The sequence below is a fragment of the Bactrocera tryoni genome, chromosome 3, assembly GCF_016617805.1.
Source record: "Bactrocera tryoni isolate S06 chromosome 3, CSIRO_BtryS06_freeze2, whole genome shotgun sequence".
Classification (NCBI taxonomy): domain Eukaryota; kingdom Metazoa; phylum Arthropoda; class Insecta; order Diptera; family Tephritidae; genus Bactrocera; species Bactrocera tryoni.
In genome coordinates, this window is record NC_052501.1 from 60,100,219 (window position 1) to 60,112,839 (window position 12,621).

Here is a 12,621-nt window from a genome sequence, read left to right on the forward strand (position 1 = left end):
TCAGGCCTAATGCTTCCATGGTTGCTCTATAATTTTGTACACCTAACGCGAGATCGATAAGGGTATTCAGCCGATCGGTCCTCACTGCTGTCTCAATTTCCGTTGTAGGGTGTTATGTATAACGTCTGGCCTCCCGAAAAGCATACGAAGAGTTTCGATGGCTAGATGAACTGTAGATGGCATCATCAATTTTCCTCGAACATTTTTAAGAGCGGCACCGCGCAGTGATTTTTGTAATCGTATTAAGTTTTCTTGTTCAGAAAACGCGCAGCGTTCTGTTGACTGTTCATAGTTTGTTATAAATAATGGCCATTCTTCTGGCCTTCCGGACAAGGGTGGCAAATCCTTGCTTATCGCCTTTCTAGACGCTATATGTGATGGGTTTATACTCACGTCAGAACTATTCTGAACCTGCCTCCATGTACTCTCGTTGATGAGCGCAAAACCTCCATGTGGTTGCCCGAAATAGTTGCGTGCAGGAGAGAAGGGGTTATGTTGTGCGGCAGCACTGCACCCATCTCCATTAACCAAAGATGTGAAAGACGTTTCCCCCTTAAGGCTTAGCAAATGGCACTCCGCAATGCAAATTAATTTTAAGCGCAAAATTGCACAAAATGAAAATTAGAATGTTGGCGGGTGGCAAAGTAAAACACTTATTTTAAGCCGATTCGTACTTTATTAAACTTCAATAATTCGATCGTACGATCGTTTGCTAAAATAATTGTGCTCCTTGTAGGTGTATGTACCACTACGCCAGCGAATTAAAAGGGGATGAGCCAACGCAAAAGGGTAAGCCGCAGGTGAGCTAGCACAGGCTAATAGTGGGGCATACATCTACATGGTTGCATTTTAATGTACAATCAAAATTTAATAAATCCTTAGAGTTGTATTTTAATGTACATTCTTTAAGATTAAACATTTTATAAAATTAGGGTTGTTGCGCGCTAAAATAGTATTTGAACTAAATCCCTTGCGGTTAAAAGAGATAAATATAAATGCATTTTAATATTTGTATGTAGTTATAAAAAATAAATGTAACTCAATTTTTATTAAAAGTCCATTTAAAAATTACATTTCATACAGCTCTATGTTATACAAATCATCAAGAGTACACATTTGGACCAGTGGTTAGCATTTCATAAAACAATTGTTCATGCTGACCTGCTGACAGATTGGGGGGAAACTTTAGTATACCATCCCACGATTTCAGGGTTAAAAGCGGTATGGTTGGATAGTGCTGATGCTCCAGATTAAGAATATATATAATTATTGCCGCCGCAAACTTATAGTTTTCGAGATATTTGCATTTAAAGTTGAAAATTTTGCAAATTTAATTTTGTTTTTTCTACATTTTTTTAATGTAGCGCAGCTTAATAAACATAATTTTTTTGATTTCTGTTCTGGTGCGTAAATATACAAAGAAGATGGGTTTCCAACTCGTCAACACGCCACGTATATCTGGCCAATTTTCCCTGGAAATTGAATACGTTTGAAATGAAATGGCTGTCCCTTGTATTCGATAACTGCGTCATAATCAGTCGGGTTCCATTACACAGTTTCGGCGTATGAAGATTGTGAAACATAATAATGACAGATCCAACTTTGAGACGCAAATGATGCTGGGGCATACCAAGGCTTTCCAAAGAATTTGGAAATTCCACTGGATAATTTACGGTTTCTTATTTCTTGTCAAGACGATCGATCGATTTATATGAGCGCAAACCTCCCGAAATTTGACTTTGAATCTTCCAGTTTAAGTCATTAACACCGGTATTTTTGGCAACTAAAATTGCGCGTGCACTCAAACATTTGCAGTTACGATAATTTTGCCAATGTGCGGATAAGCATTCGTGATGAGTTTATCTTTCGTTGAAGTGAATTGACAAAAGGGAGGTGAAATTGATATCAAACCACTGGAAGTATCAACCGAAATTTGCCAATTCTTAGCGAATACAATGTAAAATGTCATCGGCATTCGGGAATTTGAAGGCTGATATGTCGAAATGATCTTCGCGAAAACTATGCGAACTTCAGTGGCATGCGAAGTAACTATTGCATTGTCCTTCGTCTGTTTCCAGTGATTATCATGTTCCAGCAAATGCAACTGCTGGCATGCTTTTCAAAAAGTTGCACACACTGTACCATTCACAATACGCAATGACTTAAATGAAGTTGAACCGCGTGACTCACAACAGTCGGAAAACTTTCATGAATTGCAAAAGTAAATATCCTACAAAGCGCTTTATTGCGGTTCACATGTCGACCCATTTGATACTGCTGATCTCATATCGTTCAAGGTCAATAACCGCTATGTTGCTTTCTTTGGTGACGTACTTGCAAACGTATTTGATCGATTTCACCAATCTACAATATTCAACATTCACATGAGTTTTGAATGTGAATTAGACAAAAGTGGCGAATATGGTACGATCCATATGTTTTCAACTTCGTTGTGTTGTTAACGTCGATATTCACGCCTCTACATGCTAAATGTTTTGCCATTGTCGTCTGGTGAGCGACGCCGATACAGTGAATATCCATCATTTCCCATTTCCGTTTCCGAAAGAAAAGCACATGAGTAGTGTTTCGTGCATTTATTGTCAGACATTACCGACCAAAGTGGGATTGTATGGGTTCCCCAAAGTCCATGAACCAAACGTATTGGTTTTCACCACTTCGTATAATTCTGGATCTAACTCTGAATCAGGAATTTCCGCAGAAATGATTTCATCAATTTGATCTGGTGTAATCACCATCCGCATCCAAAGAAGAATGTGTGCGTGCGGCAACACGCAACAGAATACATTCAGCATCTAACAGCACCATATATACCATAGGTTGCTTCAAGATAAAGACCGTCAAACATCGCAGCTTTTGTTTAAAAAGTTGTGCTGTGATATCGTTACGATCGCTAGCTGATTGACCGCGATCCATAATTCCGCACGTACATATGTCATCGCATTTTGGGAGTACTTCTTGCCCTCCTTTGGGCTGCCATACGTTGATGGCAAAAAGAACGCCGACGAATATTAGCGCGACCTCTTCGTGGCTTCATAACAAATTTCAATCAGTGATTGATCACTTCGTCTGAAACACACATAAAGTTTTCACTGAATAATTTTCAATAACTTTTCCTTTGGATAGCCGGAATAAAAAAGCAAGCGACCGCAATTGAACGATTGAAATAATTTACAAATCAAAATATTGAAAAACAAAATAAACAAAAATTGAAAAACATGTGTATGAAAAATGTTAATTTTTGGAATTTTCCAATTTTCCGACTTCCCTCATGAAAAGTATAAGGTATTTGTTTCTAAACCTTTCCCGATCCACAACAAACAACCTTTAAAAATTTCATCAACAGTTCTCTTAGTGTTACTAACAAACAAACATTCGTTTTTATATATGTACATATGTATGTATGTATGTACATATGTAACGTTTGTATGGGGAAAAGAAAAAGGCTGTTTTTAGGGGTTTTCCGGAAATTATTAGATTTTTTCTCGCCGTAAAACCATCTTTGAACTTCAACGAACATTTAAGAAAAAGAATTGGCCAAATTGGTCCAGGCGTTCTTGAGTTATGAGCGTACATACATTTTGGCGATTCATTTTTATTTGTATAGATTTAAAATATGAGTTTTGGATATAAAGTAGTTATATTTTACGGTTATCATGCACTCATATTGAAACAAAATTTGAGTTTTCGTACTGTACTGTAACCTTACACTTTATTACGTAACATTATTATATAATATTACTTATACATATGTATATATAATATTACTAATACATGTATATAATATTACTTATTTGTTTAATAAATTTAAAAAAGAAAATATCCATATGCATGAATAGAGGAATTTTTGCGAAAAAGAGGAATTTCAGCGAATTGCCTTGTCATCACATGGCAGCGTTCCATTTCTTCGTAATTTTTGGTAAACAAATGAGGTTCAAATGAGTGTAAAATGTAATTTTTAAAATAAAGATTTTTTAAATAAAAAACCTGTAAAATGTAAAATGTAGTGTAAAATGTGGATTTATTTAAAAGATTATAGTGTAATTTAATTAATTTGAAGAGAAAAATGTGAATAAAGTGGGTTTAACGTGGTGAAATAGCTTCTTAAAATGTTCGAATTTTGCGAATTTTTGAACTTTAAGGTCGAATATCTACTCTTTTGGGTAGTACTAAAAGCCAGCAATTATCGAACTAAATCCTTTACAGTTAAAAGAAATAAAAATTAAAGCGTCCTAAAATTTTTATGTAAATTGTGAAAATTCCGTTCCCAACGGATGTTCTCACACACATTCCTCAATACGTCCAAATAGAACTCCTTATTGCCGTCTGTCCCTCCCGAAACAAATTCATGATGCACCAAACCACGAATATCGAAAAAAATCAATAAGATGACCTTGAATTTTGAGCGGCTTTGGCTTCGTTTTTTTCACTCCATTTCGATGATTGTTGACTTGTTTATATGTCAAACTCATATACCCATGTCTCATGGGTAGCTATAATGCCCTCCATAAATATGGAATATCGAGCTCTCTTGTCATCTCTAACACTTACCGGAAGATTTTCAAGCACCATATCCTTCACTCTTTTAATATTTTTATCATTTGAAGGGGTCGAGGGTCGTCTAGAACGAGACATATCTTCAGCGAAAATGTATATCCACTGAATTGTTCCTTGTCATCTGATCATGACCTCTTTGAACTAGCAAAGACAGGAGTTTCGGATCATTTTATCTATGTATAACCATATCCGTGGTGAATATAGCGACGTTAGGAATTACATTTTGTGTTTTACGTTATTAAACCTATTTAAAGTTGAAGTCTCTAGATTCCATTATAATTAATTCAATCGTAATATATATAAAATAAAAAAAGTACGAAAGGCTTGTTTCACAAAAGGATAAAAATATTGGAAAACTAATGTTACAGAGTTCTTAGTGTAATATTTTCTAATTCTATTCTAATATTCTAATTTTTATTTAGTATTTTCCTTGCTTATATACAAATTTTAAAACTATCTTAAATAACTAAATATATGAGTATGTGTGTATGTTTGTATGTATTGCAGCATATTGCTTATTGCTGCTTGATATGGGGTTGTTTTCAAGTGTACAATTTAATACATACTATGTGCGTGTGTCTGTGATGTTATCTCTTCTGTAAATTTATGACTTGTGTACCCATGCATTTTTATGACCATTAGATGTGCATTGCATGTATATACATATGTACATATGTATGTATGTATGTATATTAAGGGGGTATTCTGGTCTAGAAGCATGAATTTCAGGTAATTTTTAAAGTGTCGTAAAAAAAGGCAATTAATATTTTTACTATCCATTTTTTTCTTAGTTATTTGTTAATTTTAGAAGAGTACAGAAAAAAATTAAAAACTAAAAAAAGTAAAAAATTTCAAAAATTATGAGCTGACGAAGTGGGGGGTCTCTAACAATTTCCACGTGACCATATTCATGATTTCAACCCTCCTAGTTATCTGAAACCAAAAAAAAATTAAGAAAAAACGTTAACTTCAGCGGCACCGAAGCTAATATACCCTTCACATGTGCATTTCTTTTAGTAATTATGTGCTCAGTTTGTATGGAAGCTATATGCTATAGTAATCCGATCGGAACAATTTTTTCGGAGATTACATTGTTGCTTTAGAAAATAATCTATGCCAAATTTGGTGAAGATACATTGTCAAATGTGAAAGTTTTCCATACAAGAACTTGATTCCGATCGTTCAGTTTGTATGGTAGCTATATGCTATAGTTAACCGATCTGACCAATTTCTTCGGAGATTACATTCTTGCCTTAGAAAATAATCTGTACCAAATTTGGTGAAGATACATTGTCAAATGTGAAAGTTTTCCATACAAGAACTTGATTCCGATCGTTCAGTTTATATGGCAGCTATATGTTATAGTGGTCCGATAGCGGCCGTTCCGACAAATGAGCAGCTTCTTGAAGAGAAAATGACGTTTGCAAAATTTCAAAAGGATATCTTAAAAACTGAGGGACTAGTTCGTATATATACAGACGGACGGACGGACATGGTTAAATCGACTCAGCTCAACATACTGATCATATATATATATACTTTATAGGGTCTTCGACGCTTCTTTCTGGGTGTTACAAACATCGTGACAAACTTAATATACCCTGTTCAGGGTATAAAAAAAGATAATGTCGCAAAGACCGGAACTACGGAAAAAGTGGGAAACATTTTTTTTTTTCAAAAAATGGCGACTGCCTGAAAAAAAAAGTTTTTTTGGATCACTTTTTCTGACTATTTCGAATTTTTTTTATATAATAAAAATAAAAATTTGGGGATGGGGCTAGTTCCAACCATAGACAAGCCTATAAAGAAGACTCTATACAAATTTCAAGTGAATCGGTCCAGTAGAACCTGAGAAATCGTGGGTATCGTTCCGAAAAAGTCAGTTTTGAGAAAAACGCGTTTAAAATTTCGCGTAAAGTCTTTTGTTCGATTAGTTCCGGCCGAACCAGTTTGGATGCCGGGTCAGAAAAATGCCTATATCTCCGAAAATAATTTGAATTTTGAAAAATCCTCTTGTACACATATTCTTGAATAGTTAAACTTTGAATATATAAAAAAAAATCGATTTTTTTAAATTTCTAGACCAGAATACCCCCTTAATATATAAATAGATATTTATATTTAGTAGAATTTCGGCTTTGCTGATAAGTAAGCATGTTCAATGATATTTGAACACAATGGGTGTCTTTATTTTCATGCTCACTCATTCATTGGACTCATGTTTTTATATGTTTTAATTAGTTCTTTTTAAGTTCATATTTGTTAAACAAATCTTAATGGTAAGCATTGTAAGTTTGTATAATTATTAAATTTACCTTCAAAACGAGCGGATTTGATATTATATCATTGAGTTTTTGATTATATTTTCTTAATAGATGATGAATCTGAGGAATTTTTGGGACTATTTGATACTGAAGTTACATATATTGAGGGAGGCCGTACAGCAACAGGTTTTTACACAGTTGAAGATATGTTATACACCAAACGTTTATATCGTGTGCATGCGGCTGGTTCATCCATTCATTTAGAGCCCGTAGCATTAAATTTTGACGCCCTTGATTCTCGATTTGTTTTTATGTTGGACTGTGGTATCAAATTATATATTTGGCTTGGTTGCGCATCAAAAAATACATTAAATTCTAAAACGCGGCTAATGGCAGAAAAAATTAATAAAACCGAGAGAAAAAATAAATGTGACATCATCGTAGAAGCGCAGGGCAAGTAACAAAAATGCATTAAAATTATTTTTTATTTATTTGTCATCTAATTTGCAGGAGAAGAAAGCGACGACTTTTGGAAAAACCTTGGCATTGATTCACAAGACAAATCAGAGAAAAAAATTCACCAGCATGTTCCGGATAGTTTTGAGCCGGTTATTCCTCGTCTATATCAGGTTCAACTCGGCATGGGCTATTTGGAGCTACCCCAAGTGGAATTGGCAAATCAAAAATTGGTTCATACTTTTTTGAATAGCAAAAATGTTTACATATTAGACAGTTATACAGATTTGTTTGTGTGGTTTGGAAAAAAATCGACTCGACTGGTGCGAGCAGCGGCAATAAAGTTATCACGAGAACTTTTTCATATGATAAATCGCCCTTCTTTCGCATTGATCACTCGGTTGCAGGAAGAAACAGAGACTCAAATATTTAAATCAAAATTTGTTGGATGGGATGAAGTTATGGCAGTTGATTTCACAAGAACTGCTAAATCTGTTGCTAAAACTGGAGCAGATTTGACCAAATGGGCTCGTAAGCAAGAGACTCGTGCTGATTTAGCCGCTCTTTTTATGCCTCGCCAAAATGCAATGCCGCTTAATGAGGCTGAGCAACTGGAGGAAGATTGGAACTATGACCTTGAAGCAATGGAAGCCTTCGTATTGGAAGGAAAAAAATTTGTACGATTGCCAGAAGAAGAGTTGGGAAATTTCTATATGGGAGAGTGTTACGTATTTTTGTGCCGCTATTGTATACCCGTTGACGAAGAAGACCTCGAAGTGGACCCAATTAAACCATCTGACGATGAAATCCAATGCGTAGTTTATTTTTGGCAGGGGCGAAATGCCAGCAATATGGGCTGGTTGACATTTACGTTTACTCTACAAAAAAAATTCAAGGCAATGTTTGGAGAAGAATTAGAAGTAGTACGCATTCATCAACAACAAGAAAATTTGAAATTCATGGCTCATTTTAAACGCAAGTTCATAATTCATATCGGGAAGCGAAAGGATAAATCGAAAGATTCTAATATAAAACCTGTTGTTGAGTTCTTTCATTTACGATCAAATGGTGGAGCATTGTGTACTCGTCTCATTCAAATTCAGCCTGATGCAACAAATTTAAATTCAGCCTTTTGGTATATTTTTATTACGACTAATTATAGTAAACAAACTAATGCTAAGATTTTTTGCAGTTATATTTTATACGTACCTTTTGACATCAAAGATGAAGCGCAATCGGGTATAGTTTATGTTTGGTTGGGTTCAAAGTCAGCACCAGAGGAAGCAAAGCTTATCCAAGAAATCGCTGAGAAAATGTTTAATAATCCATGGGTTAGTTTACAGATTTTAAACGAAGGGGAAGAGCCAGAGAATTTCTTCTGGGTTGCTTTGGGTGGACGCAAAGCTTACGAAACAAATGCTGATTTCATGAATTATACTCGACTTTTCCGATGTTCCAATGAGAAAGGTTATTTCACAGTTGCAGAAAAATGTACTGACTTCTGTCAAGATGATTTGGCAGATGATGACATAATGATATTGGATAATGGTGAGCAAGTATTCTTATGGCTTGGATCCAAATGTAGTGAAGTGGAAATAAAATTGGCGTATAAATCAGCGCAGGTAAGATTTCAAACCCTATACAAAATCATTCGAGATATAATTTGTAAGGATGGTTCCGTATAGGTCGAGATAATGCGAATTATGAAACACCATACGTGTCAGCTTATTTAGATTTTCTAATAGAAATACCTCATACCATAAATATGTTTCTCATTTTTTCGGTGAACAGACGCACTTAATAAAAGATTTTGATGCGGCTTCTCAAAGTGATGCTACACACGGTTTAGCTACCGTGTCTTAAGTAAGGATTGTATTTATAGTGCATTTTTTATTTATTAAGTTAGCTTCCATTCGGTATAAGGTTTTCGTTAAAATCGTTGTATATACAAATTTCTTTAAACATGCTAAAAAAATTGTAATATAATAATTTTGTTTTAGGTTTACATACAACACTTACGCATAAAACAACCTGAAAGGTCACGAAAGCTTTTCCTCACTTTAAAAAATAAGGAGTCTAAACGTTTTACAAAATGTTTTCATGGATGGAGCAGTCATAAATCTCCTCCAGAGTAATCGATTCAGTACATTACAGGTACAAGTGACGAACCATTATTATTAATTCTATATGTACGTTGTATTCATATGTCATATAAGTCGAAACCAATGGAGAAATGAAAATTAGATGTAATATGTTTTCACATATTTTAGTTTTGTAATTACTACTAATTAAAATGATATGGAATTCATTCAAAGAATATGTCCTTTATTTTAATTTGTAAACGAGTGAGACTAATCTGCATTTTTATTGTTCTAAATTAATTCCTCTTTTCTGAAATGTGCCCAGCCAGGTTAGTAAATTTTGCGAGCCAACCATTCCCACACGTTGATGTTCATTGAATAATCGACGTTTTGATTGAAGTTTTGAAATTCCGCAGGTTCGAAAGGTTGATATGAAGTTGAATTGCTTTAACTACAATTCAACTGAGTGGACCTGAAACCCGTAATAGAGATACGGAGGCTGCTATATACATATATTTCTGGCCTAGGCAACACTAAGTGTCAGAACGTTTTGTCATTTAATCGTGAATTGTTTTATTTACAGGGAATTAAAAAATTCATCTCGGCCAAAAAATGGAATTAACTCGTGAACATTTTCGTGCGATCATTTTTCAGAACTTTCGACGTGAATTATCGCGACAAGAGTGCATCGATCAACTAAAATCTTTGTTTGGCTATGAAGCACCATCCTAAAGCACTGTGAAAAACTGGTACAACGAATTCAATCGTGGCCGTCGCTCGCTCAAAGACGAATTCCGTGAAGGTCGTCCAAAAACAGCCGTTGTGCCAGAAAACATCGATGCCGTACGTGAACTGATAATGCAAGACCGTCATGTAACATACCTTCAGATAGAGGCATGTCTATGCATTTCTCCCACCAGCATACATTCGATATTGCATGAATGACCTGACCGTAAAAAAGGTTTGTTCTCGTTGGATCCCGTACAATTTGACAATCGCTCAAAAAAAGGCTCGTGTGCATTGGTGTAAAGAAATGCTGAAAAAATACGATCGCGGTGCTTCAAAAGACGTTTATGAGATCGTCACAGATGACGAATCATGGATCTACGCGTATGAGCCCGAAACAAAACAGCAATCGACCGTGTGGGTCTTCCAAGACGAGCCAAATCCAACGAAATTTGTTCGTGGAAGAAGCACTTCGAAGCAAATGGTCGCCTGTTTCTTCTGTTCCGCTTGAGCAACGTAGGACGGTCAATTCTGAGTGGTACACCACCGTTTGTTTGCCTGAAGTCTTCGGAGAAATTCGAAAAACGAACAAGAGAAGACGAATCATTGTGCACCATGACAATGCGAGCTCTCAAACCAGCGTCGTTTTGACCGGCCAAAACGTCGATTTGATGGGTCATCCGCCGTACAGCCCTGACTTGGCACCCAATGATTTATTTTTATTCCCACACATCAAGAAAATAATGCGTTGTCAACGATTTTCGTCGCCAGAAGATGCTGTTGAAGCATTCAAAAACCATGTTTTGGAGGTGTCTCAATCGGAGTGGAAAAAGTGCTTCGAAAATTGGTTTGAGCGCATGCAAAAGTGTATAAATCTTGATGGAGAATATTTTGAAAAACAATAAAACCATTTTCGTTCATAAATATTCCTATTTTCATTATTAGGCCAGAAATATACATATATAGCAGCCCTCGTATTAATCTTTTCCAATGAAAAGTAGAAAACTGTACTTTAACATTTGCCTTGGTGGGAAATAGCCTTTATTATTTCGACCGTACCCTGACTTATTACGCAAGGAATTGTATATAACTTATTTACTTCTATAGGTTCAGTGCCAATATGAGTTCAAAATCTGAATATACAATATATATATTTACTAATCTTACGAAAAATTAAGAACCTAGAATCTAGACGTTCTTAACACATGTCCTCTTTACCAGTGACTGTTTCAGCAGCAGCAATTATATTATGCTGATGAAGGTATGCTAACCTTGCAGGGAATACCTGTGTCTTATTTTATTCATTTTGTGTTATGAAAGGTTAATATCGAGGCAATATTACTAATGAGAACATAATTCGTGCTGTAAAGCGTATAATATGAGTATGTTAAAAACATTCTCATAGAAGAACCAAAAATAAAAAAAAACTGATTAAAAAAATATTTATTTTTTAATATATGATTTATTATATTAATCTTTATTAAAAATACTAATAATAAAACTAAAAATTTTAACTATATCTACATTTATAAAAGGAATAATAAGGAAATATATGTTCCATAATTTGATATTAATTTTAAATATATATATCTATATTAATTAAATATTTGAAATAACATATGGACTTACCATTTCGTTTTATTCTCAATTTATATCAAAGGTATAGGATAAGTGACTTATCGTAAAACCATCAAAATACGCTCTTGCTCTGATGAGTAATATTCCGCAAGAGAACATCATTTCAAATACTCAGGAGCGCAAGCTTAACTAACATTCTCATCACAAAAAACTCCTCACGTATTTGGCTCACTCATATATTAGCATGAGCGAGCATTTTTAAAAGATAACTATTTGCCTAACGCATCATCTTTATTTTTATCGCTCTGAGTCTTCAAGTGATGCGAAAAATAAAACTCATCTTATTTACTTTTCATTAGTATTGTCTCTTATTTAAAGAAAAAAAAGCAAAAGCATATACATATGTATCTATATGAATAAAAATGAATTATCAAACTGTATGTACGCGCATAACTCAATAACGCCTAGACCAATTTGGCCAATTCTTTTTCTTAAATGTTCGTTGAAGTTCAAAGATGGTTTTTACGGCGAGAAAAATTCGAATAATTTCCGGAAACCCCCTAAAAACAGCTCTTTCCTTTTCCCCATATAAACGTTATATAAAAATGAATGTTTGTTTGTTAGTAACACTAAGAGAACAGTTGAACCAACCTTGATGAAATTTTTAAAGGTTGTTTGTTGTGGATCGGGAAAGGTTTAGAAACAAAATACCTTATACTTTTCATGAGGAGAAGTCGGAAAATTGGACAATTCCAAAAAGTAACATTTTCCATGCAAAGGAAAAATTATTGAAAATTATTCAGTGAAAACTTTATGTATTTCAGACGAAGTGATCAATTACAGATTGAAATTTGTTACGAAGCCACGAAGAGGTCGCGCTAATATTGGTCGGCGTTCTTTTTGCCATCAACGTATGGCAGCCCAAGGAAAGGCAAGGAGTA

The 12,621-nt window shown here is 34.7% G+C and overlaps 1 protein-coding gene across 1 annotated transcript in view; it reads left to right on the forward strand.

The window, feature by feature from the left end:
• The window catches only part of LOC120770891 (protein flightless-1), a 33,663-nt gene extending 24,051 nt beyond the window's left edge, over positions 1 to 9,612 (forward strand). Inside the window, exons 3-6 of the mRNA XM_040098552.1 lie at positions 6,951 to 7,292; positions 7,350 to 8,430; positions 8,488 to 8,917; positions 9,296 to 9,612. Coding sequence (XP_039954486.1) covers positions 6,951 to 7,292; positions 7,350 to 8,430; positions 8,488 to 8,917; positions 9,296 to 9,430 — 1,988 coding nt within the window. The 3' untranslated portion in view covers positions 9,431 to 9,612. The remainder of the gene's footprint in view (positions 1 to 6,950; positions 7,293 to 7,349; positions 8,431 to 8,487; positions 8,918 to 9,295) is intronic.
• The last annotated feature ends 3,009 nt before the right edge of the window (positions 9,613 to 12,621 follow it).